Source organism: Neofelis nebulosa, chromosome 8, assembly GCF_028018385.1.
Source record: "Neofelis nebulosa isolate mNeoNeb1 chromosome 8, mNeoNeb1.pri, whole genome shotgun sequence".
NCBI classification, from domain to species: domain Eukaryota; kingdom Metazoa; phylum Chordata; class Mammalia; order Carnivora; family Felidae; genus Neofelis; species Neofelis nebulosa.
Genome location: NC_080789.1, coordinates 62,703,096 through 62,726,859, shown reverse-complemented (window position 1 = coordinate 62,726,859; position 23,764 = coordinate 62,703,096). Strand labels below are relative to the sequence as shown.

General features: G+C 40.8%; 1 protein-coding gene across 1 annotated transcript in view; it reads left to right on the top strand.

Moving 5' to 3' along the window:
- The window catches only part of SP1 (Sp1 transcription factor), a 40,558-nt gene extending 20,512 nt beyond the window's left edge, over window positions 1–20,046 (top strand). Inside the window, exons 4-6 of the mRNA XM_058742578.1 lie at window positions 14,316–14,484; window positions 17,334–17,533; window positions 17,932–20,046. Coding sequence (XP_058598561.1) covers window positions 14,316–14,484; window positions 17,334–17,533; window positions 17,932–18,245 — 683 coding nt within the window. The 3' untranslated portion in view covers window positions 18,246–20,046. The remainder of the gene's footprint in view (window positions 1–14,315; window positions 14,485–17,333; window positions 17,534–17,931) is intronic.
- Window positions 20,047–23,764: the final 3,718 nt, after the last annotated feature.

Here is a 23,764-nt window from a genome sequence, read left to right as displayed (position 1 = left end):
GTGGCTCAGTGGGTTAAGCTTCCAACCTCGGGTCAGGTCATGATCTTACCGTTCAAGAGTTCGACCCCTGCATCAGGCCCTGCACTGACAGCTCAGGACCTGGAGCCTGCTTCGGATTATGTGTCTCCTTCTCACTCTGCCCCTCCACACTCACCGCTCTGTCTCAAAAATAAATAAATGTTAAAAATTAAAAAAAAGAAAGAAACATAACCAAAGCTGGAAAAAAAAAATCTAGTTTTGATGGAGAGACCTCTGAATTATACTTCCTCAAATGATCCCAGTTAAAATTTGTGGATTGCTTTTCCCTTTTTTTGCCCCCCTAAGCCTCTTTGCTGGGAGGGTGGACTTTAAAAACTCCTCCATCATTTAGTTATAGTGACACCTACTGGTAAGAACCTTTGACATCGTGCAGATTGCTCCATACTTCAAGAAAACTACCCATTTACTGAGATGTGAAGAATCAGTTGTTAAATCTATAAAACACGGTTAATAATAAAAGGGTGAGATGCACAGGCTGATTTTTTTTTTAATTTAGTTTTTTGCTGTCTAGGTGTTTTTATTTTATTTATTTATTTATTTATTTATTTGTTTGTTTGTTTGTTTGTTTGTTTGTTTTAAAGTAGTAAGCCCTGTGTGGGATTGGTACAGTGCTTTCTTTTTTTTTTTTTTTTAATTTTTTTTTTTAACGTTTATTTATTTTTGAGACAGAGAGAGACAGAGCATGAACGGGGGAGGGTCAGAGAGAGAGGGACACACAGAATCTGAAACAGGCTCCAGGCTCTGAGCTGTCAGCACAGAGCCCGACACGGGGCTCGAACTCACGGACCGCGAGATCATGACCTGAGCCGAAGTCGGACGCTTAACCGACTGAGCCACCCAGGCGCCCCCTGTGTAGGTGTTTTTAATGATAAAAGTTATATAATTATATTACAGAAAATAAGAGAAATTGAAAGGAGAAAAAACTAATAACTACTCCCCATCACAGTCACAAATTTTGGTGTGTTTTCTTCTACTTTATTTAAATTTGAATGTATTTAATTTTTTTTGTTTACTTATTTTGAGAGAGAGCATGAACACAGGAGGGGCAGAGAGAGAAGGAGAGAGAGAAAATCTCAAGCAGGTTCCGCACTGCCAGCGCAGAGTCCGACATGGGTGCTTGAACTCACGAACCTGAGAGATCATGACCAGAGCCGAAATCCACAGTCGGACACTTAACCAACTGAGCCACCTAGGTGACTCTTCTTTAAAGCATCTAAACTGAGCTATAGCTCCTATACCATATAATTCACCCATTTAAAATGTACAGTTCAGGGGGCACCTGGGTGGCTCAGTTGGTTACACGTCCAACTTTGGCTCAGGTCATGATCTGACGGTTAGTGAGTTCTAGCCCTGTCAGAGCCTGGAGCCTGCGTCAGATTCTGTGTCTCCCTGTCTTTGCCCCTCTCCCACTCATGCTATGTCTCCCTCTCAAAAATAAACATTTAATTTTTTTTTATTAAAAAAAATTTTTTAAATTTTTTTTAATTAAAAAATTAAAAAAAAATTTTTTTTTTTTAATTTTTTTTTCAACGTTTTTTATTTATTTTTGGGACAGAGAGAGACAAAGCATGAACGGGGCAGGGGCAGAGAGAGAGGGAGACACAGAATCGGAAGCAGGCTCCAGGCTCCGAGCCATCAGCCCAGAGCCTGACGCGGGGCTCGAACTCACGGACCGCGAGATCGTGACCTGGCTGAAGTCGGACGCTTAACCGACTGCGCCACCCAGGCGCCCCTTTTTAAATTTTTTTTAATTAAAAAAATTTTTAGTGTACATTTCAGTAGATTTTAGTATATTCACCCAGTTGTGCAACTACCACCAGAATCTATTTGAGAACATTTTCATCACCCTAAAAAGAAATACCATGTGGTTCATTAGCTGTCTTTCTCTGTTCTCACTTGTCATTCCCAGTCCAAGTCAACCACTACTTGCAGGCTCTATGGATTTGCCAGTTCTGGACATTTCATATAAATGGAATCATGCAATATGTAATATGTAGTCTTTTGGGACTGCTCTCGTTAGCATAACGTTTGCAAGGTTCATCTATGTTGTAGTATGTATCAGTATTTCATTGTTTTTTATTGCCAAGTAGTATTTCATTGTGTGGATATAACACATTTTGTTTATCCATTCATCAAATTGACACAGTTGGGTTGTTTTTGCTTTTTGACATTATGAATAATGCTGTTAATGAACATTTGTGTACAAGTTTTTCTATGGACATATGTTTTTATTTCTTTTTGTTACATACTTAGGAGTGGAGCTACTGGATTAGATTCTAAATTTTTTTTAGTGTGCTTTTATTATTTTTGAGAGAGAGCGTACATGTGCCGTAGCGCGCACACATGCATGCAAGTGGGGGAGCGGCAGAGAGAGAGAGGGAGACCTGAAGTGGGCTCTCTGCTGTCAGTGGGGCTCGAACTCATGAATTGTGAGGTCATGACCTGAGCTGAAGTTAGATGCTTAACCAACTTAGCCATCCAAATGCCCCTCAAATTTTTTTAAATATTTATTTTTAGTGTTTGTTTATTTTTGAGTGTGTGTGTGAGTTGGGGAGGGGCACAGAGTGAGAGAGGGACAGAAGATCTGAAGCAGGCTCTGTGTTGATAGCAGAGAGCCCGATGCAGAGCTCAAACTCATGAACTGTGAGATCATGACCTGAACTGAAGTTGTATACTTAACTGAGAGCCGTTCAGGCGCCCCAGTTTTAATGAGTTCCTTTGTGTGTTTTAAAGTTCTTAAAAATACAACAGCCTTACCTTATCTGCTGGGGATACTGTCATCCTCTAGTTGATGTATGAAACTGTGGATAGTACTGAATCTTATATATTCTATGTTTTTTCCTATATGTGCATATCTATGATAAGGTTTAGTTTATAAATTAGGCACTATAAGTGGTTAACAACTAATAATAAAATAGCAGTTACAACAATATATCATAATAAAAGTTATGTGAATGTGGTTCCTCTCTCAAAATATCTTATTGTAAAGAATATATATGTATTACTGTACTTTACTCACCTTTTCTGTGATGCTGTAAGATGACAAAATGTCTACGTCATCTTGGACGTAGTGAATCCATCTTGGATGGAGTGAATGATGTAGGCATTGTGACATAGGGTTAGGCTGTAGTTGACCTTCTCACAATAATGTCAGGAGGATCATCGGCCTCCAACTGTGATTGACTGTGGGTAACTGAAACTGCAGAAAGAGAATCTGCAGATAAGGGGACACTACTGTATTTATTGCCTCTCTTTTGTTCATATCCCGTGCAGTCTTGCTGTTTCATTTATCTCCCAGAAACTTTGAAGTTCCCTGTATTGAGCTGTTAAATCCTGACTGTTTTTACTCCTAAATATTTATTTAAAAAATTTTTTTTTATGTTTATTTTTTTTTTTATGTTTATTTTTGAGAGAGAGAGAGACAAAGCATGAGTCGGGGAGTGGCAGAGAGAGAGAGAGGGAGATACAGAATCTGAAACAGGCTCCAGGCTCTGAGCTGTCAGCACAGAGCCTGACATGGGGCTCAAACTCTGAAACAGCGAGATCATGATCTAGGCCAAGGTCGGACGCTCAACCAACTGAGCCATCCAGGCATCCCATCTTAATGTTTATTTATTTATTTTTTTAATGTTATTTTATTTTTGAGACAGAGAGAGACACAGCATGAGCAGGGAAGGGGCAGAGAGAGAGGGAGACACAGAATGTGAAGCAGGCCCCAGGCTCTGAGCTGTCAGCACAGAGCCCGATGCGGGGCTCGAACTCACGAACTATGAGATCATGACCTGAGCCGAAGTCGGATGCTTAACCGACTGAGCCACCCAGGCGCCCCTTAATGTTTATTTTTGAGAGAGGGAGAGACGCAGCATGAGTGGGAGAGGGGCAGAAAGAGAGGGAGACACAGAACCCGAAGCAGGCTCCAGGCTCCGAGCTGTCAACACAGAGCTGGACGCGGGGCTCGAACCCACAGACTGGGAGATCATGACCTGAGCCGAAGTCAGACGCTCAACTGACTGAGCCACCCAAGGCACCCCACTACTAAATATTATCTGTGCCTTTCTCTTCATTGGAACCACAGCCCTACTTTAGACATTTATTATCTTCCACCATTATCTAATGGGATAGCCCATAATATTTCACTTTTTTTTCTTCTAATACTCCCCCTCCCAATTCTTATGATACTTATATCAGAGCATTTTATTAGTACTTTATTTTATAAATTATAGGGCAGATATTATAGTTGATTTTATTTTATATCTTCCCAGTAAGATAGAAGCTTTATAATGGCCAGGATTATATCTGACTATCTCCAGAGCTTAATACAGTATCTGGCATGTGTCCTTATTCCTAGACTTATACTTACTGGGTTAAAAAATAAGTCGGGGCACCTGGGTGGTTCATTCAAGCATCCAACTTCAGCTCAGGTCATGATCTCACTGCTCGTGAGTTCGAGCCCCATGTCGGGCTCTGCGCTGACAGCTCAGAGCCTGGAACATGCTTTGGATTCTGTGTCTCCCTCTCTCTCTGCCCCTCCCCTGCTCGCTCGCTCTCTCTCTCTCTCTCTCTCTCTCTCAAAAATAAACATTAAAGGTAACAGGGCACCTGGGTAGCTCAGCTGGTTAAGTGTCCGACTTCAGTTCAGGTCATGATCTCACGGTTTGTGGGTTCACACCCTGCATCAGGCTCTCTCCTGACAGTTCAGAGTCTGGAGCCTGCGTCAGATTCTGTGTCTCCCCTCTCTGCCCCTCCCCCGCTCCCACTCTGTCTGTCTCTCTCAAAAATAAATAAACATTAAAAAAAAAATAAAGATTAGTCAGATTTTAAAAACTTGATGTACATTGGGCCATAATGCCCTATGTACACACACCATGCTGATTCCCTGCTAAATCCTTTTGTGCACTCATGCTGCTGGGAGTTGTATGAAAGTGCTTACCTCTCCATGCTCTCTCTACCATAACTTTTCAAAACCTCAGTCATTTGAATATCTGTCTTGGATCTGATGATATCATCTATTTTGAAGTTCATCTCTCTATATCCATCTTCTCCCTTTACTCAGCCATCATTCTACACCATATTCCACTCCTCTTCATTCCTTCACTCTACTCGTAATGTTCCCTCTACTTGGGAACCCCTCCCTTGCCAACATTTTTCACCTGGCTAACTCCTATGCATTCTTTAGAGTTTGGCCCAAATATCAGCTCCTCTGGGAAGTAAGCCTTCTCTGAAGTTCCAGAATGGGGAATTTACCCTTTTCAATACCAGAACATCCTTGGAATGGCTTTTACTATAACATTTATGTTACTATTTTGAAATTATCAGTTTCTCTCTTCTCTAGAGAACTACAAGCTCTTCACAGCGAGAACTATTTGTTTGAATCCCCAGAGCTTAGTATAGTACTTGGAACAATAGACAGTAAATGATTGATAAACATTTCTATAGTCTATTCTTAGGGAGTCCACATGGCATAGGGTACTATAGGGATAAGCCCTAAAGGAAGTTTATATATAGTAAAGTCTGTAAATTGTGTGTGTGTGTGTGTGTGTGTGTGTGTGTGTGTGTGTGTGTGTGTGTGAAAGAGAGAGAGAGAGAGAGGGTATAATATGTTGTAGTAATTCTATAATCAGGAAAGAATTAATGTGGAAAAAATGAATTTCAAACTTTTTTTTTCCTTTTTGAGAGGGGGTATGTGAGCTGGGAAGAGGGGCAGGGGGAAAGAGTGAGAGAATCCCAAACAAGCTCCATGCTCAGTGCAGAGCCCAAGCTTGATCCCTCGATTCTGGGATCATGACTTGAGCCGAAATCAAGAGTTTGATGTTTAACTCACTAAGTCATCCAGGTGCCCATGGAAAAAATGAGTTTAGAAGCAAGGTATATGGATTTGTATCGAGCACAAGTTACTAATGAATTAGCAAGGGCTTATGTTCTGTCTCAGGAGGAAGTAAGTTTCTGGTGTCTGTTCTCTATTCTTGTGTGGTCTAATTTAATATAAATTAATTAGAATTTTTTGTTAGATGTGTACCCACTTATAGTTCTGGGAGCTGGACAAAAAATAAATAAAATAAAGGCTCTTACCAATTTGACACAAAAAATAGTGACACAAAATACTTGTAGGACATACTGAGGTGTAGACCATATAGTCAAGAAAAATTAATGGGCCCAGCAGAGTTATGACTTACTTAAAAAAAAGAAAAAAAAACATATATATTATTATATATATTATATACATACATAATTTCTTTTCTTTTTTTTTCTTTTTCTTTTTCTTTTTCTTTTTTTTTTTTTTTATAGTTAGGGAACGTATATTTAGCTGGATATAACCAGGAAACCTATTATGACTTAGCTAGGTAGGGGCTTATTTTTATGTAACATGAAGTCTGAAGGTAGTGAGTCCAAAGTTCTTGCAGCAACTCAGGGAACCCTGGTCATGTTTACTTTTGCCTGAATGTGAGACAGTTGCCATGCTTGTAAGGCAGCTGCACTAGCTTTGGGCATTGTCACTTCTTTCCAGACAGGATAAAGGAGGAAAAAGTGAAGCTTGATAAAGGAGGAAACAAGCTTAGTTGTTCCCATTTAAAGAGCTTTCCTGGGATGGCGTGGATGGCTCAGTCATTTAAGTATCCAACTCTTGATTTCAGCTGAGGTCATGATCTCATGGTTCATGGTTGAGATCAAGCCCTATGTCAGACTCTGCTCTGATAACGTGGAGCCTGCTTGGGATTCTCTCTCTCCCTCTTTCTCTGCCCCCTCTTGTACGCACGCTCTTTCTCTCTCAAAATACATGGATAAACTTAAAAAAAAAAGAGCTGGAAGCCTTACCCAGCAATTTTGTTTTACACCTAATTGGCCAAGACCTGTCACTTGACTACTTCTCATCTGCAGGGGTATCTGAGAAGGGGGATATTTTTTTTTTTAACGTTTTTATTTATTTTTGAGACAGAGAGAGACAGCATGAACAGGGGAGGGTCAGAGAGAGGGAGACACAGAATCTGAAACAGGCTCCAGGCTCTGAGCTGTCAGCACAGAGCCCGACGCGGGGCTCGAACTCATGGACCGCGAGATCATGACCTGAGCCGAAGTCGGCCGCCTAACCGACTGAGCCACCCAGGCACCCCGAGAAGGGGAATATTTTTAACCTGGCACAGTGTTAACCTGAAAAAAAAATCAGGTGGCTTTTGGGCAGGAAGAAGGAGTGAATGAAAACTGGAAACATGTGGTAGTATCTACTTTTGAGCCCCATAGCCTAATGCACATGCATACACATACCACTGAAACAACCACAAATAGAGAATGAGGAGTCCACTTAAATAATTACTTTATGTATGTATGTATGTATGTATGTATGTATTTAACTTTTTGTAAGTGTGTTTATTTATTTTGAGAGAAAGAGAGCATGCAAGCGGGGGAGTGGCAGAGAGTAGGGGAGAGAGAATCCCAAGCAGGTTCCACGCTGATAATGCAGAGCCCAGTGCAAGGCTCAGTCCCACAAACCATAAGATCATGACCTGAGCCAAAATCAAGAGTTGGACACTTAACCAGGCGAGCCACCAAGGCACCCCTGTACTTACTTAAAAATTTTTTAATGTTAATTTTTTGAGAGAGAGAGAGAGTGTGTAGGCTGGGGAGGTGCAGAGAGAGAGGGAGATATAGAATCCGAAGCAGGCTCCAGGCTTATCATGACCTGAGCTGAAGTCAAATCAGATGCTCAACCAACTGAGCCACCCAGGTGCCCCTATTTATTTTTAAAAATAATCCTATGCTGAATGTGCAACTGGAACTCACAACTCCTGAGATTGAGTCGCGTGCTCTCCCAACTGAGCCAGCAAGATGCCCCCTAAGTAATTACTTTAAAAGACTGAATCTTTATTTCAAAACTTTCAAAATATGACATACTGAAAATTGTGGGAAAATAGTGGTAGTTGTCTGTTTTTTTCCTTCTTCCTCCCCCCCCCCCCTTTTTTAAATTTTCCTGAATCTCCCTTCTAAAAACAGTATGTTGAGCTTGCATATCTCCTAATGTGGTGTGATGAGAATGTATTGCCCTGATATGATATTCTTCTGCAAAACACATAAGTTTAGTCTAATGAGAACCCCCCCCAAAAAAAAAATTCAAATTATGAGATATTCTACAAAATACCAACCAATATTCTTAAAAACTGTCAAGGTCATGAAAGGCAGAGACACATAGATCTGAGGAGCCTAAGGAGACCTGGCAACTCAATGCAGTGTAGTATCCTGGATGGGATTCTGGAAGAGAGTAAAGACATTAGTGGAAAAACTGATGAAATCCAGATAAAGCCTGTTGTTATTTACTAGTATTGTATCACTTAATTAGTTTTGACAAATGTACCTTAGTTATATAAGATTATTAAGGGAAGCTCATTGAAGAATGTGTAAGAACTTTCTGAATTATCTTTATAGTGTCCCTGTAAGTCCAAAATAGTTCCAAAACAAAAATTATAATAGCTACAGAAACTAAGATAGCAAAACCAAAAACTCTATAGTGAAACCTTATTATCTATAATGAACTGTAGGGTACCTTGGATGGCTCAGTCAGTTAAGCCTCTGACTTCGGCTCAGGTCATGATCTTGCAGTTTGTGAGTTTGAGCCCCACATGAGAGTCTGTGCTCAGTGAGGAACCTGCTTCAGATCCTCTGTTCCCTTCTCTCTCTGCACATCCCCCTCTCATGCGCACGCGTGCTCTCTCAATAAACATTTTAAAAAATGAGTTAAAAGAATTTAAGGTAGAAGTTATGAGAGAAAGTATAAATTCACATTAGGGGTGCCTGGCTGGCTCAGTCAGTAGAGCATCTGACTCTTGATCTCAGGATCTTGTGCTCAGAGTTGTAAACTTGATTTATTTTAAAGTTTATTAAGTAATCTCTCCCCCAACGTGAGGTTCGAACTCATGACCCTGAGCTCAAGAGTAACGTGCTCTTTTGACTGAGCCAGCCAGGCACCCCAATAAACTTGAATTTTTAAGAAAAGGAAGGGGCGCCTGGGTGGCTCAGTCGGTTAAGTGTCCAACTTCGGCTCAGGTCATGATCTCACGGTCCGTGAGTTCGAGCCCCACGTCGGGCTCTGTGCTGACAGCTCAGAGCCCGGAGCCTGTTTCAGATTCTGTGTCTCCCTCTCTCTATGCCCCTCCCCTGTTCATGCTCTGTCTCTCTCTGTCTCAAAATAAATAAACGTTAAAAAAAAATAAAAAAAAAAAAAAAAGAAAAAATTCATCTTGTCACTTTGCAAGGATTCTAGGAAAGCTGCTAATTGTTATGCAAACTAGTAATTGACAGAATCAAGCATTAATTTTGTCTCTTATGTTAAATTGTATCTCAAGCATAACCAAGTAGTCAATGTAGAGATGAATTGGGAGGCCATCTATATGAATTTTTTTGTAAATGTTTCGTAAAAATGTAAAATTTTTACATTTTATCACTCCCAATTGTCAGCTTTTGTGTCATTAAAAAGTACAGTCCTGGGGCGCCTGGGTGGCGCAGTCGGTTAAGCGTCCGACTTCAGCCAGGTCACGATCTCGCGGTCCGTGAGTTCGAGCCCCGCATCAGGCTCTGGGCTGACGGCTCGGAGCCTGGAGCCTGCTTCCAATTCTGTGTCTCCCTCTCTCTCTGCCCCTCCCCCGTTCATGCTCTGTCTCTCTCTGTCCCAAAAATAAATTAAAAACGTTGAAAAAAAAAAAAAGTACAGTCCTCTTCCTTTTTCTGATTTGCTTGGACTGGGAAACCAGATTAATAAAATTATTATTATTTTGAAAAATAAAGTACAATGTATTATGAATTACTATTTCTGTTACTAAAGATGCTTTTATTTCTTGATTTAGAGCTATATTCTGGATGTTCCTACCGCTTAGATGATGTGTTACCTATATTGTGCTTGAATGTGGCTGAACGCACAAACACTTCCTGGACTGAGATTTGATTCTTTAGATTAAATCTATTGTGTAAAATGAAACATGTTCAGAAAACTCATTGTATGCTTAATATAGGTATAGTTTTTTGAAAGTCAGTCATACTGTGTTAATACTTACTGAATTAAAGAAGACCGTGTTCTCCAAATAATTCCAGAGACCAGGTGAATAGAGAAGGGTGTGGGAACTACCCTTTTGAAAATTATTGAGGAGTTTCTTATTTTAGTATTCCCTGGGTGTTTTATCAGAGAAGAATAAGTTATTTGACTTGTCATGGTGGTCTTCTTAAAAGTTCATGACTTCAGCACACTTCTTCCCTTTGAAGAAACTGAAAAAGTGTGTTAACTGCCACAGCTATTACAATAACTGATGCTAGAGGCAACCCTGGGTTGGGCAAGACTGTCATTAAACTGTGCCTTTGGTTTACTTGTTATTTTCATCATGGAAAGGAAAATCTTTAATTTATTTCATTGCTTAACTGATGCCACATTCTAAGATAAAACTTCTTTTTCTAAAACTGTTATTAAAAGAGGCTGGAAACAGACTCTGGTCTGATGCTGATGCTTTGTTAGTATTTCATCCCTTTTTAAAGTTAAATGAAACTCATTTAACCCCATTTCCAGTTTCATATTAAAAAAAATCTTTTGCAGTCATAGCAGGGGTCAAGGAGGATATTAGCTTTGACTGTCCATTTTGTTTTAAAATTTTTTTTTATTGGGGCGCCTGGGTGGCGCAGTCGGTTGAGCATCCGACTTCAGCCGGGTCACGATCTCGTGGTCTGTGAGTTCGAGCCCCGCGTCAGGCTCTGGGCTGATGGCTCGGAGCCTGGAGCCTGTTTCCGATTCTGTGTTTCCCTCTCTCTCTGCCCCTCCCCCGTTCATGCTCTGTCTCTCTCTGTCCCAAAAATAAATAAAAAACGTTGAAAAAAAAATTAAAAAAAAAATAATAAAATTTTTTTTTATTTTTTTATTTAAAAAAAAAAATTTAATGTTTATTTTTGAGACAGAGAGAGACAGAGCATGAACAGGGGAGGGTCAGAGAGAGAGGGAGACACAGAATCTGAAGCAGGCTCCAGGCTCTGAGCTGTCAGCACAGAGCCCGACACGGGGCTTGAACCCACGGACCGCGAGATCATGACCTGAGCTGAAGTCGGATGCCTAACCGACTGAGCCACCCAGGCGCCCCTTTAAAATTTTTTTTAAATGTTTATTTATTTTTGAGAGACAGAGCATGAGCGGGGGAGGGGCAGAGAGAGAGGGAGACACAGAATCCGAAGCAGGCTCCAGGCTCTGAGCCGTCAGCACAGAGCCCGATGCTGGGCTCGAACTCACCGCGAGATCACGACCTGAGCCGAAGCCGGACGCTTAACCGACTGAGCCACCCAGCTGCTCCTTGACTGTCCATTTTGTAAGAATTTGATAGAGGCTTAGAGATACGGTTTTACAGAGTCCTAGTATCTAAGTATTTCTTTGTTTCCCTTTTTACTGAATCATGCCATGTCCTGGATGTTAGGCTTATGTCTCAATAAAATGGAGAAAAGTTTGCTTCTTTCTACTTGATTGTGACAGTAGAGAACTTTGGGGTTTAATGAATTGCTTCTCTGATTTTAATGGAGTTAGATTAATTTGGAAAGTAGATCAAAGATGATTTGCTTGTATGGATCATGGTTTTGCTTATTTTGTTTCTAAAGACCCATTGTAGATAGCTGAATCTACAGGTTCATAAATATCTCTTCTGAAGGTAATTTTTGGTAGGTAACTACTGGTGATATTAACTAGCATTCTGTCTTACCTGCTGAGCTTTTTGGGCTTATTTCAAGAGGAGAAATTATCCATCCCTGTCACAGGGAGTTTCTCCTCAGTTTCATATATAGTTTTTAAGGCAAATTGATTAAATAAAATAGTGGTATATATCTTATTCCATGATTTCTCACAGTTGTTTTCCCACAAGATATTTTCCTAATAATATTAGCTACAGTGTGTTAAATGTTTGTTATGTGACAGATACTGTGCTAAACACCTTACATGTATTATTTTTCACAACTTTATGAGATTGATAATGTTTCATCCCAGTTTTACTGAGGGAGAAACTAGTAACTAAAGAACGGTCACATATCTACATCTGTCCTACTCCAAAACCTGTTCTTAACCTTGTACTCCAGTCCTTCCTGTTAAGCTCTGCCAAAATCATGAACATCTCAGAACACTACAATTTATTTTAATGCCATAGGTTGATGCTTAGAAGTGGTGCAATGAGAAGGAAAGCACCAGGAGAGCTTATTATTAGGCATTGTAACAAAATTATGTTGATGAGCTGAAAAGAGTGGAGGTTAGGTGCAGAAGTAAAACCAAGCACTGAGATTTGTAATGTTTCTTTTTTTAAATGTTTATTTTCTTAGAGAGAGAGAGAGAGAGAGAGAGCACGCGTGCATTCGCAGACACACATGCAAGCAGGGGAGCAGAGAGAGACAGACTGAGAATCCCAAGCAAACTCTACACTGCCAGTGCAGAGCCCCACATGGGACTTGAACCATGAGATCATGACCTCATGTTTCTAGTTTTTTGTTGTTACAAAGCTATAGAAAACATTATCGTCGCTGCGCCTGAGTGGCTCAGTTAGGTGTCTGACTCCATTTCAGTTCAGGTCATCTTTCAGTTTGTGAGTTTGAGCCCCATGTCAGGCTCTGTGCTGACAGTGTGGAGGCTGTTTGGGATTCATTCTCAAGCACGCGTGCGCGCGCTCTCTCTCTCTCTCTCTGTCTCGCTCTCAAATAAACTTTCTTAAAAAAATCATCACATATTTTTGTATACTCAGGAGTATATCCATAGGACATTGTTGATTCAAAGTGGAATTACTTTGAAGATGTATATTTAAAATTTTTTTTAATGTCATTTTATTTTTTATTTTTTATTTTTTATTTTATTTATTTATTTATTTATTTATTTATTTTTTTTTCAACGTTTTTCATTTATTTTTGGGACAGAGAGAGACAGAGCATGAACGGGGGAGGGGCAGAGAGAGAAGGAGACACAGAATCGGAAACAGGCTCCAAGCCATCAGCCCAGAGCCTGACGCGGGGCTCAAACTCACGGACCGCGAGATCGTGACCTGGCTGAAGTCGGACGCTTAACCGACTGCGCCACCCAGGCGCCCCGTGTCATTTTATTTTTTAAAATAAACTCTGTGCCCAACATGGAGCTTGAAATAATCACCTTGAGATCAAGAGTCACATGCTCGAGGGTGCCTGAGTGGCTCAGTCGGTTGAGCCACCCACTCTTGATTTTGGCTCAGAATCCCTGAAAGATTCTTTCTCTCCGTCTGCTCCTGTCCCCCACTCGCACTCTCTCTCTCAAAATAAATATTAACAAAAATTGCCAAATTGGCCTTCAAAATGTACTGATTTATCATCACCTATGTATAAAAATGCCTGTTTCCCCATATCCTTGCTAATTCTGTGCATTATTAGAGTTTTAACTTTTTGTGATCTGATAGGTGAAAAATTACAAAAGTCCACTATACATAGGATTGCATTTTAAAAATTAAATGAGAATGGGGTACCTGGCTGGCTCAGTTGATAGAGCATGCAACTCTTTTTTCTTTTTTTTTTTTCTTTACACTTATTTATTTTTGAGAGACAGAGTGAGACAGAGCGTGAGCAGAGGAGGGGCAAAGAGAGAAGGAGACACAGAATCTGAAGCAGACTCCAGGCTCTGAGCAAGTGTTCAGCACAGAGCCTAATGCGGGGATTGAACCCGCAAACTGTGAGATCATGACCTGAGCCAAAGTTGGACATTTAACCAACTGAGCCACCCAGGCACCCCTAGAGCATGCAGCTTTTTATCTCAGAGTTGTAAGCTCGAGCCCCACATTGGGTATACAGATTACTTAAAATATTTTTAAAAAATTAAATGACATTGATCATGTTTTTATATATTTGCTAGCTCTTTGTATTTTCTTTTTTTTTTTTTTTTTTAATTTTTTTTTCAACATTTTTTATTTATTTTTGGGACAGAGAGAGACAGAGCATGAACGGGGGAGGGGCAGAGAGAGAGGGAGACACAGAATCGGAAACAGGCTCCAGGCTCCGAGCCATCAGCCCAGAGCCTGACGCGGGACTCGAACTCACGGACCGCGAGGTCGTGACCTGGCTGAAGTCGGACGCTTAACCGACTGCGCCACCCAGGCGCCCCGCTCTTTGTATTTTCAATGATGGTTTTTGAGATTTCAAGAATGGATGGCAATATCAGTAAATGTGGCTTCAAAGCTTTGAAGAAATGGTGCTGTAAAGTGTCACTGAAATAACTGCAACTTGATGACCTCCCTTACTTCACCTTAACCCTTTTGCTCTCTTAATTTCAGGTGATCATGGAGCTCAGCTTGGCCTCCACGGAGCTGGTGGTGATGGAATACATGATGACACAGCAGGTGGAGAAGAAGGAGAAAACAGCCCAGATCCCCAACCCCAGGCTGGTCGGAGGACCCGGCGTGAAGCATGCACCTGCCCCTATTGTAAAGATAGTGAAGGAAGGTAAGTTGACCCAGCCAGTGTCTTAAGGGTATAAAGGAGAAAAATGAATGGATTTGGAGGTAAGCAGAGGAGGGTTAATTTTTTAACATTTAAGACTTGGCAGTGTTGCAGAGGGACCAGAGATAGAGAGTACAATACATTTGATTGGGTTATATTATAGGATTTTAGTTCCAGCTCTGAGCCTTTCATCTACTCTAAGACCTGGGGCCTTAATAGGTGTCTGCTTTCTCCAGAGATAAGGTAATCAGATGCAGCCAACTGGTCTGATGATTGTTACCATATGTCTGTTTTGAGATGGTTTTAACAAAGTTGCTTGTAAAATAGTCTTGCAAAGAAAAAGAAACATACCTACTGTAATGATTTTTTTATAGTGGCTATGTGAGAGTCATAAGGGTTTTCTGAGTCTTCTTTTCCTTCAAAACAGACAAAAAATACTACTCCAGTTAGAAAATTCTTCCAGGGGCTCCTGGATGGTTCAGTCGGTTAAGCTTCTGACCTCGGCTCAGGTCATGATCTCACAGCTTGTGAGTTCGAGTCCTGCATCGGGTTCTGTGCTGACAGCTCAGAGCCTGGTGCCTGCTTCAGATTCACTGTCTCCCTTTCTCTGCCCCTCCCCGCTCACACTCTGTCTTTCTCTCTCAAGAATAAATAAAAACATTAAAAAGAAATTTTTTTAAAAAAAGAAAAGAAAATTCTTCCATCATGGAACCTAATATGTCCTGCAGAGCAAAGTTCTGACAAATTTTTCTCATTAGTAGAATATTCTATTTTATTCAGTATTATTTCTGGAGAGTACCAAGTTCTATTCTTTTTCTACAATTCATTGCTTTTGAAAGAAAATACAAAGTCATATAGATTTTTTAATGCCTTAAAAAATCTTAACACCTTAAAAATCTGTTAAGCTTTGGTCTCAAAAATAAATACAAAAATGGGCACCTTGGGGCGCCTGGGTGGCTCAGTCGGTTGAGCGTCCGACTTCGGCTCAGGTCACAATCTCGCCGTTCGTGAGTTCGAGCCCCGCGTCAGGCTCTGGGCTGATGGCTCGGAGCCTGGAGCCTGCTTCCGATTCTGTGTCTCCCTCTCTCTTTGCCCCTCCCCCGTTCATGCTCTGTCTCTCTCTGTCCCAAAAATAAATAAACGTTAAAAAAAAATTAAAAAAAAAAAGGCACCTTGAGTGGCTCAGTCGGTTAGGTGTCCAACTTTGGCTCAGGTCGTGATCTCATGGTTTGTGGGTTCGAGCCCCTTATGGGGCTGTCTGCTATCAGCACAGAGCCTGCTTCAGATCCTCCATCCCCCGCCCTGCTCCTCCCCTGTGTGGTGCAAGTTCACGCGCTCTCTTTCTCTCTGAAACATTTAAAATAATAAATAAATACAAAAATGAGAAAAGCACCAAAACCAAAAATAATTTGAGTTCTTTGTAGGTTAACCATATGTTACAGGAAAAACCTGCATCAAAAGCACACTGAGGGTGCCTGGCTGGCTCAGTCAGTGCAGTGTGTGACTCTTGATCTTGGGATTGTAAATTCAAGCCCCACGTTGGGTGTAGAGATTTCTTAAAAATAATAAAATCTTTAGAAGAAAAAAATAAGCACTGAGTACAGTAGTTTCCTTCTAACAAAGCTTAAAGTGGATTTAAATTTTTGAAGTAAGTTCTCTGATTTCTACCTACATGTGATTTCATTTCCGTTATGGTTTTTTCCCCTCTGCTAATATGTGCTGTTAAATCCCAAGAAAAGTCCCTCCTGGAAATCTCCCCAATGCCCACTAATGGATCACACATGGAACAAATTGGTTTGGCAAAAACATTTCAGAACTGATTGCTGAGAGAAGCTTAGGAACTGCTTCATATTGGGTGTGTGGGTGTGTGTATATGTATGTATGTGTGTATGTATATACATATATATATGCATACATGTATATATATGTGTATGTGTGTGTGTGTATATATATATATATATATATATATATATATATATATGTATATATGTAATGCATTTTTTAAAATATACCTTGAATTAGTTAGGATTTTTTTTCCCCTGTTTTAACTTTTATACAGCCCATCTTTCTCTCCCACTGAAGTCCCTGATAGTGCTCTAGCTTTCCAGCTTTTAATATTTACCATTTGGCTCTTGAGCTTTATTTTAGGAGATAAGTTTATAGTTGTAAACTATTATATTTTCTTTAAAGTTTTCCACTAGGTGCTTTGCTCCTTAAGTAAGTTCCCAGCCAAAAATATCACCATGTTCACAGTAGTTCCCATGGAAAATGCTTGTATTGAGACTTATACTTCCTGAAAAATACAGGAAAATGCCTTACAGACTTTCCAAGTCACCCACAAACATCAAACATCAAAACTGATTAAGGAATAAAAAACAGGGAAGAGTAAATATCCAGTAGAAAGGAAACTTAAAACTTGAATTTTGAGTATTAAGAATCAGAATCAACCAAAGGTTTTTCCTTTGATACTAAAGAGAAGCCTTTTTTTTTTTCCTTTTTTCTTTTTAAGTTTTTTTATTTTGAGAGAGCGTGCATAAGTAGGGGAGGGGCAGAGAGAGGGAGAGAATCCCAAGGAGGCTCTGTCCTGACAGTGCACAGGGTTAAATCCCACAAACCGTGAAATCATGACTTGGGACTCGAACTCACAAAACCATGAGATCATAACCTGAGTCGAAACCAAGAATCAGACACTTAACCGACTGGGCACTTAACCCAGGCGCCCCAAGAAGCCTTTTTTTAAAATAAAAATTTGGGTTAGTTTTTGAGGGCATCAGGTAATAACCTGTTGACACTGGGATTCTTTAATTTTTCTCTCTGGAATGCATGATGAATAGTTGTGTTCTTATTTTCAGGGGCTCTGGGGATCCTGGCAAAAAGAAACAGCACATTTGCCACATCCAAGGCTGTGGGAAAGTATATGGCAAGACCTCACACCTACGGGCACACTTGCGCTGGCATACAGGCGAGAGGCCATTCATGTGTACTTGGTCATACTGTGGGAAGCGCTTTACACGTTCAGATGAGCTACAGAGACACAAACGCACACACACAGGTGAGTAGGAGCCCAGAGAAATAGTAATAGATCAGAATAGAAAGACACAAAATATATCTATGAAATAACTAAAATTTCTGAACAGCTTAGTTTGAAAGTGAATGTGTGGATCATAAATGGAATTAGAATTAATCTGGAAAATGTTTAAGAAGGAAGAAGTTAGGTTTTCAGTGGGATTTTCTGCCTTATTTTTTGCTGTGTTCCTTCCTTTCTGAGTACTGCTTGACCTTTACCTGTTTTTCTTCCCCTTCCCCAAAAAGATACTTAACAGATTTTTATTGTTTTTATCACCTTCTTAAGATTGCCTAATATTCTAATATAGTTTGAAAGCCATGAATTGGACAAGGTAATCCTATTTCCTAAGATGTCTGTTTCTTATCTTCTTTTCTTTTACCAAGGTGAGAAGAAATTTGCCTGCCCTGAGTGTCCCAAGCGCTTCATGAGGAGTGACCACCTGTCAAAGCATATCAAGACCCACCAGAATAAGAAAGGAGGCCCAGGTGTATCCCTGAGTGTGGGCACTTTGCCCCTGGACAGTGGGGCAGGTTCAGAAGGCAGTGGCACTGCCACCCCTTCAGCCCTTATTACCACCAATATGGTAGCCATGGAGGCCATCTGTCCAGAGGGTATTGCCCGTCTTGCCAACAGTGGCATCAACGTCATGCAGGTGGCGGATCTGCAGTCCATTAATATCAGTGGCAATGGCTTCTGAGATCAGGCACCCGGGGCCAGAGACATATGGGCCATACCCATCAACCCTGGGATGCAAGGTAGCATGGGTCCAAGAGACATGTGGGAGAGAGAGCCATGAGGCATTAAAATGCATGGTGGTGGGAAGAATTTGGGGGAGGGATACAAGAGAAGAGATGGGGTCCTGGCACCCACCTATATCATCAGTACCTCCTTGAAGTGGGAAACATTAGTGAAAATTCTGTTGGTGCCACCCTTTGATGGGCATTTCTTTGACCCCAAACAGTTTCTTATACTTCTTACCCCAGCCTCCCCTTCCTGCCTTTCCCTTCTCAGCTCCCCCATGATGGATCCCCCCCCTTTCCTAAAGCCATCATGCCTTGATAAATATATATGATCATTGAAATACTTTTTAACAAAAAAAAAAAAAAAAACCAGATTCTATATTATATATATATACATATATATATATATATATATATAAAAGATATATAGAGATGCATTTGCAGGGGTTGGCTGGGAGGAGGAAGGAGACCATTCTCTGACCAAAATACCTTGGTCATTTTTTATATTGCCTTATTTCCCTATGGCTGAGCCTTGTTGTGACACATCAAGCTTTTCTAGAGATGTTGTCTTGGCTTCCCACCAGATTAAGCATTCATATGCTCTGCTTTTAGTTTATATACACATACATAATGTTTTTCCTTTCTTAATTTTGTCTTTTTATTTGGGATCAGCTTCTTGCACTCCTTTCTTGACTCAACCTTTCTGTCTCCCTTTCTCTCACCTGATTGCTTCATATTTTGTAATGATCCCTGGATGAGGCACTTCTGTCAACCTTTTAAGGTTCTTGGTCCCAGCAGCAGAATGGAGAGCCTTGAAACCCAGGTTGATGCTTGAGGTAGCTGTGGAGAGAGTGTTCAAAACTACTACTGACGCAGGCACCCTCTTGGTGCTGGAGAGTCAAAGGCACCTCTTCTCATCAGCTGCTGTAAGCATCAAGAGTCAGAAGTTTTTCTGTGGAATTGTACAAGAGACCCTTTAAAGGTTATAATCTGGGATCAATTTGTGTAAACTGTCAAAAGTGGTCAAATAATATGTAGGGGCTTTCAATAGGAAAATGATGCGCTCAAAAGTGGAAGTGACTCAGAGTAGTCCAGTTCAGGAATTAGTGGAGTATTTGGACTTTTGTACAGCTGTCTTCCAAAGTAGGTCTAAGCTTTGGTATGGGTTTCTGAGGTCACATTCTGAAAGGAAATGCACTTCCTCTTTTGAACATCCCTGGTAGTTTCTTTCTCATGTTATTAAGGAGCATCAGCCAATAAATCTGTTCCAGGTTTCCATTCTGCAGAGCTCCAGAGTCTGTACCCGTGGCAAGGCAGTGGTTCTTTGATCTTTTCTCTTAATTCTTCCTTGGGTGGTTCCTAAGGGAAAAGGAAGCACATGATCATGGGAACAACAGCCCAGAACAAAAAGAAATCTTGTCTTACCACTGTGGTTTATAGGAGAGATTGGGAGACACCATCCTGCTTTCTCCATGGCCTGATTCTTGAAGAGACTGATCCAAAAATTATAGCGGCAGGGAACTCTTAGTGCATTTGGCACTGAGACTTAAATGCAACCAGAGTTGTCCTCAAGGCCCAGCCATTAAAACATTGTCTCTCTTGACCTTCTGGTATCTGTCAGAGAGCTTTTCACTGTGAGGAAGTGTGGAAATGGCTGTGTGTATGTGTGTAATCTGTTAGATTGGGGATAGGTTTTCTGTTAGCCTATACTAAAAGAGACCTGCAATAAAAAATTGCCCTGATCTGATAGAAAATGAAGTGTTTGTGTATGACTGTGTGTGAGTGTGTTTTGTGCCTGTATATATCTACACACAGATGAGAAATTATATTTGAAATTGTTGGAAAATAAATCAAATTCAGCTCAAAATGCCTTTCAGGCCCATTACCTAGAAATCTGTCTTAAAACCTGGGTATGTTCCTGAGGTCATTTCTTTGCTTATGCTAAATTAGTTACAATTATGAATGGGGGATATTCTACTGCACTTTTTAAAAAGAAACTATTTCTGTGTTTGAAAGGAAACCAACATCCAGATCTATAGCAGAGTCCTAGTTTCTTTCATAAATCTTTTTACCTTGACTACAAATAGATAATGCTATGATTCTATATATTTTATATAAAATCTATCCAAATTAGTGTCTGGGTAAGCTTGTGTTGTTGTTTAACCTGAAATACAATAACTGTTAATATCCTGAACAGTAGTTCACTCCATTTGGTCCTTCCTCTCCAGACTTAATACACTCAGGAACTATTGCGAGAAACTTTCCCCAGATCAAATTCTGTTAATACTGAAGTAAAAGTCATCCATGCCCCGCCACTTATCACACACCCTTTATTCCCACTGAAAGCAGAACTCAGCCTATTATTTTATATCTGTAATCATGTATATAGGCATCTTTTGGAGGAAAAGGGCAGTATAACTCACTGGAGCGTGCAGTATTTTGCTAGAGCATTTCAAAGAATGGAATCTTCCCCAGTATGAAATTATTTGCTATAAACTAGCTTAATGATGCTGAGGACTTATAAGCGTTTAGAAGGTTATTTGGTGATGATTTTCTCTGGGATGGAATGCTGGTTTACCTTCAGTCCCCTTCATTAACCTTGTTGTAAGTGAATTCATAGTCCGTTCTTTCCACATACCCTTTTGGAGGCTCCAGATCCAGTATCTTGTTTGGCCCCCAAACTGAAGCAGCTTCTGCTCTTGTCTCCCAGTAGCAGGGAGCTGCTCAGTCTTTTCCACAGGGAGTGAGGAGCCTACATTCCTTAAGACGGGAGCTTACTGCTGAAAATCCTTTCCCTGAACTTTTTGGCCAGCAGAAATCAATGTAACTGACAGGTATATTCTCAAATACCTTTCATGAGTTGCTTTTTTATTTAAAAATGTTAAATGACCAAGCCTGTGAGGCAGGAGATGCCCAGAGGACTGGTAATATTAAAGCACTCATTCCCTTGTCCTTTCAGGTTGCCCATACACATTCATCTGTGTCATTTGATTGTCTCACTTTTAACCCATAGCAGTAACAACCCACACCATCTTCCTTCAGGGACCTCCCAGCTAGCACCCTGTTTGTGGGTGCTATGCAGAATGCAATTTAATGGATATTTCTCAGCCTGATTCAGAATAAATAGAACACAGAACCCTTGATCCCAGAAAATATAGACTGAAGTGTGGGGTAAAGATTATGATTGGGGGAGGGTTAGAGACAAAAGCTGTAAATTACTATGGCTGATTGATTTATTTCTACTATATACATATATATATATATATATATATTTTTTGCTTTTGTATATCCTATATAGGAAACTAAGCATTGTATTTTTTTAACAAATCTGAGAAAGCACTATGAACTGCAGATGTTTGACTTTCAGAATATATTTTGTATTGTTAATATCTTCACACTGTGTGAATACTGGAAGCTGCAGATCTTTGCTAGGACGCAATAAATTTATATACTTTTTGAGGGGTTCTTCTGGGGGTATTAATCAGGCCCCTGTTACACTTCGGGGGAGCCCTGGTGCTACTCGCTTAGAGTTTCATTCAATTGTAAGTACCCTGATGCCTTTTGGACCTTGGGATCAGACCAAACAAGTTTTGGAGATCCCAGTACCCAGGAAATGAGGATGGTCTAGCTGCCTCAAGTGAGGGGCCCTTAGCATAGCTCTCCTTCCCCCTATTCAAAGCTGGGTAGCCTCTTAGGGTTGGGAAGAGAAATGTGAAATCTCAGAGTTTCATCTCCCTTAGAAGAGAGCCAGTAACTTAATATGCAAGGATGAAAGGTGGCAGCAGTAGTTTTGGGGAAAGGGAGGAGGATATGGCATTTCTCCAACCCCGGAAAACATTGCTTTTGAAAACTGCTGATAAAATGTGGGCAGGTTATTACTTTTGTTTGGGAGCATGTGTTCTCTCTGGTGCCTCTCTTGGCTCTCCTCCTGGGGTACAGACCTTTTCTAGGAGGATGAGCAGACCAGCTTTGAGGTTGACCTGTTTCTTTTCTTTGTCTGCCTTCCCTAAACACCAGCCCCCCGGGAGGACATTGAACAGCCTTAAGCTTAAATTCCTACTCCCTCTTTCCAGTTTGGCTCACTTGCCTTAGATTGAAGGCTAGGCAAGGGGAAAATAAGGGGGTCCCTGGCTTCATTCCTCCCTTATGTCTTCTCCAGTTTGACGTCCCCAAACCCAGAAAGATTTCCTCTACCACGTTCATTTGAGAGAAAGAGTACATTGTCCTATTTTCCTCTTTCCTTATTGTCAGACATCCCCAGTCTTCTTTGTCCCTGCTAAGTGAGAAGAGGTGTGGTGATCTGTCCCTCAACTCCCTTCAGTATCAAAAAAAAGCATAACAAATGGGGTTAGGCTGGGGCTGCAGGTGGTGAGGACTCTGTTGATACCTCTCCTGGGGTGTGTGTTTTCCTCTGTCTCACCTTCAGGAATTACACTGTGCCTTCTCCACAGGGGAATGGGCTTTATCTACACTGCCCTCCACTCTCCCAGCAACTGCTCTTGAACTGTGTGGACTAGGGCAGGCCTTCACCTTTTTCTCCCAATGACGTCCTGTACCCTCACCTGGAGTCTAGGGTACAAAGACTCTGGGGGGAAGATGGGGATAATACGCTGAGATTGACCTGAGGAGACCATCTCTACACACACCAATGGCAGCTGCCCCAGGGCCTGCTTCCTCTTCCCGGGTCTGTCATCCTCTGGGAGGGAGGGGCAGTGCTCCAGTCTCCGGTGCCTACAACAGGTTTCTCTTTCTCAACACTGGCGATAACCAGTCTCCATACCACTGTTGCCTTTTTAAATCTCTTAATATTCTCATGCTGTGTTTGTTGTTGATTCCAATCTGATTATCACCAGGGCTGTGTGGGGAAATACTTCTAAATGCGCTCTCATCTTTCTTGCTCTTTTTTCCCCCCCTGATCTTATGTATGTATGATGCTAATCTCTTGTCTTTCAGTTTCTTCCTGCTCTTTTGTATCTTCCTTTCTTGTCTCTCCCCCTACCTTTTGTCTCTGGGTGTTTTGGGGCTTTTTTTTTTTTTTTTTTTTTTTGCCTTTTTTGTACAAAGATTAGTTTCAATGTAGTCTGTAGCTCCTTTGTAAACCAATTAAAAAAAAGTTTTTTTAATAAAAAGCCACGTCTCTGGTGTGTTGACAGGGTGGGAATGGGGAGAAATATGGTTATAATTTCATATACTGAACCCAACAGAGGTTTCCAGGTACACCATTGTGCTGTCATACATGTTAATACAATTGCCCTACATTTAACTCCCAGGCAATTTCATGACCATATCAATGTACCATGAGTACATAGAAATGTGGAGGACCAAGAGAAACGGGGCAGGCCCAACCTCTTTTTTTTGTTGTTGTGTATAAGCTTTTTATTTTGGAATACGTTTAAATTTAAAGGAAAGTTGCAAAGATAGTGCAGAGAGATTCCATGTACCCCTTACCCAATTTTTTTCTATTGTAAATATACTA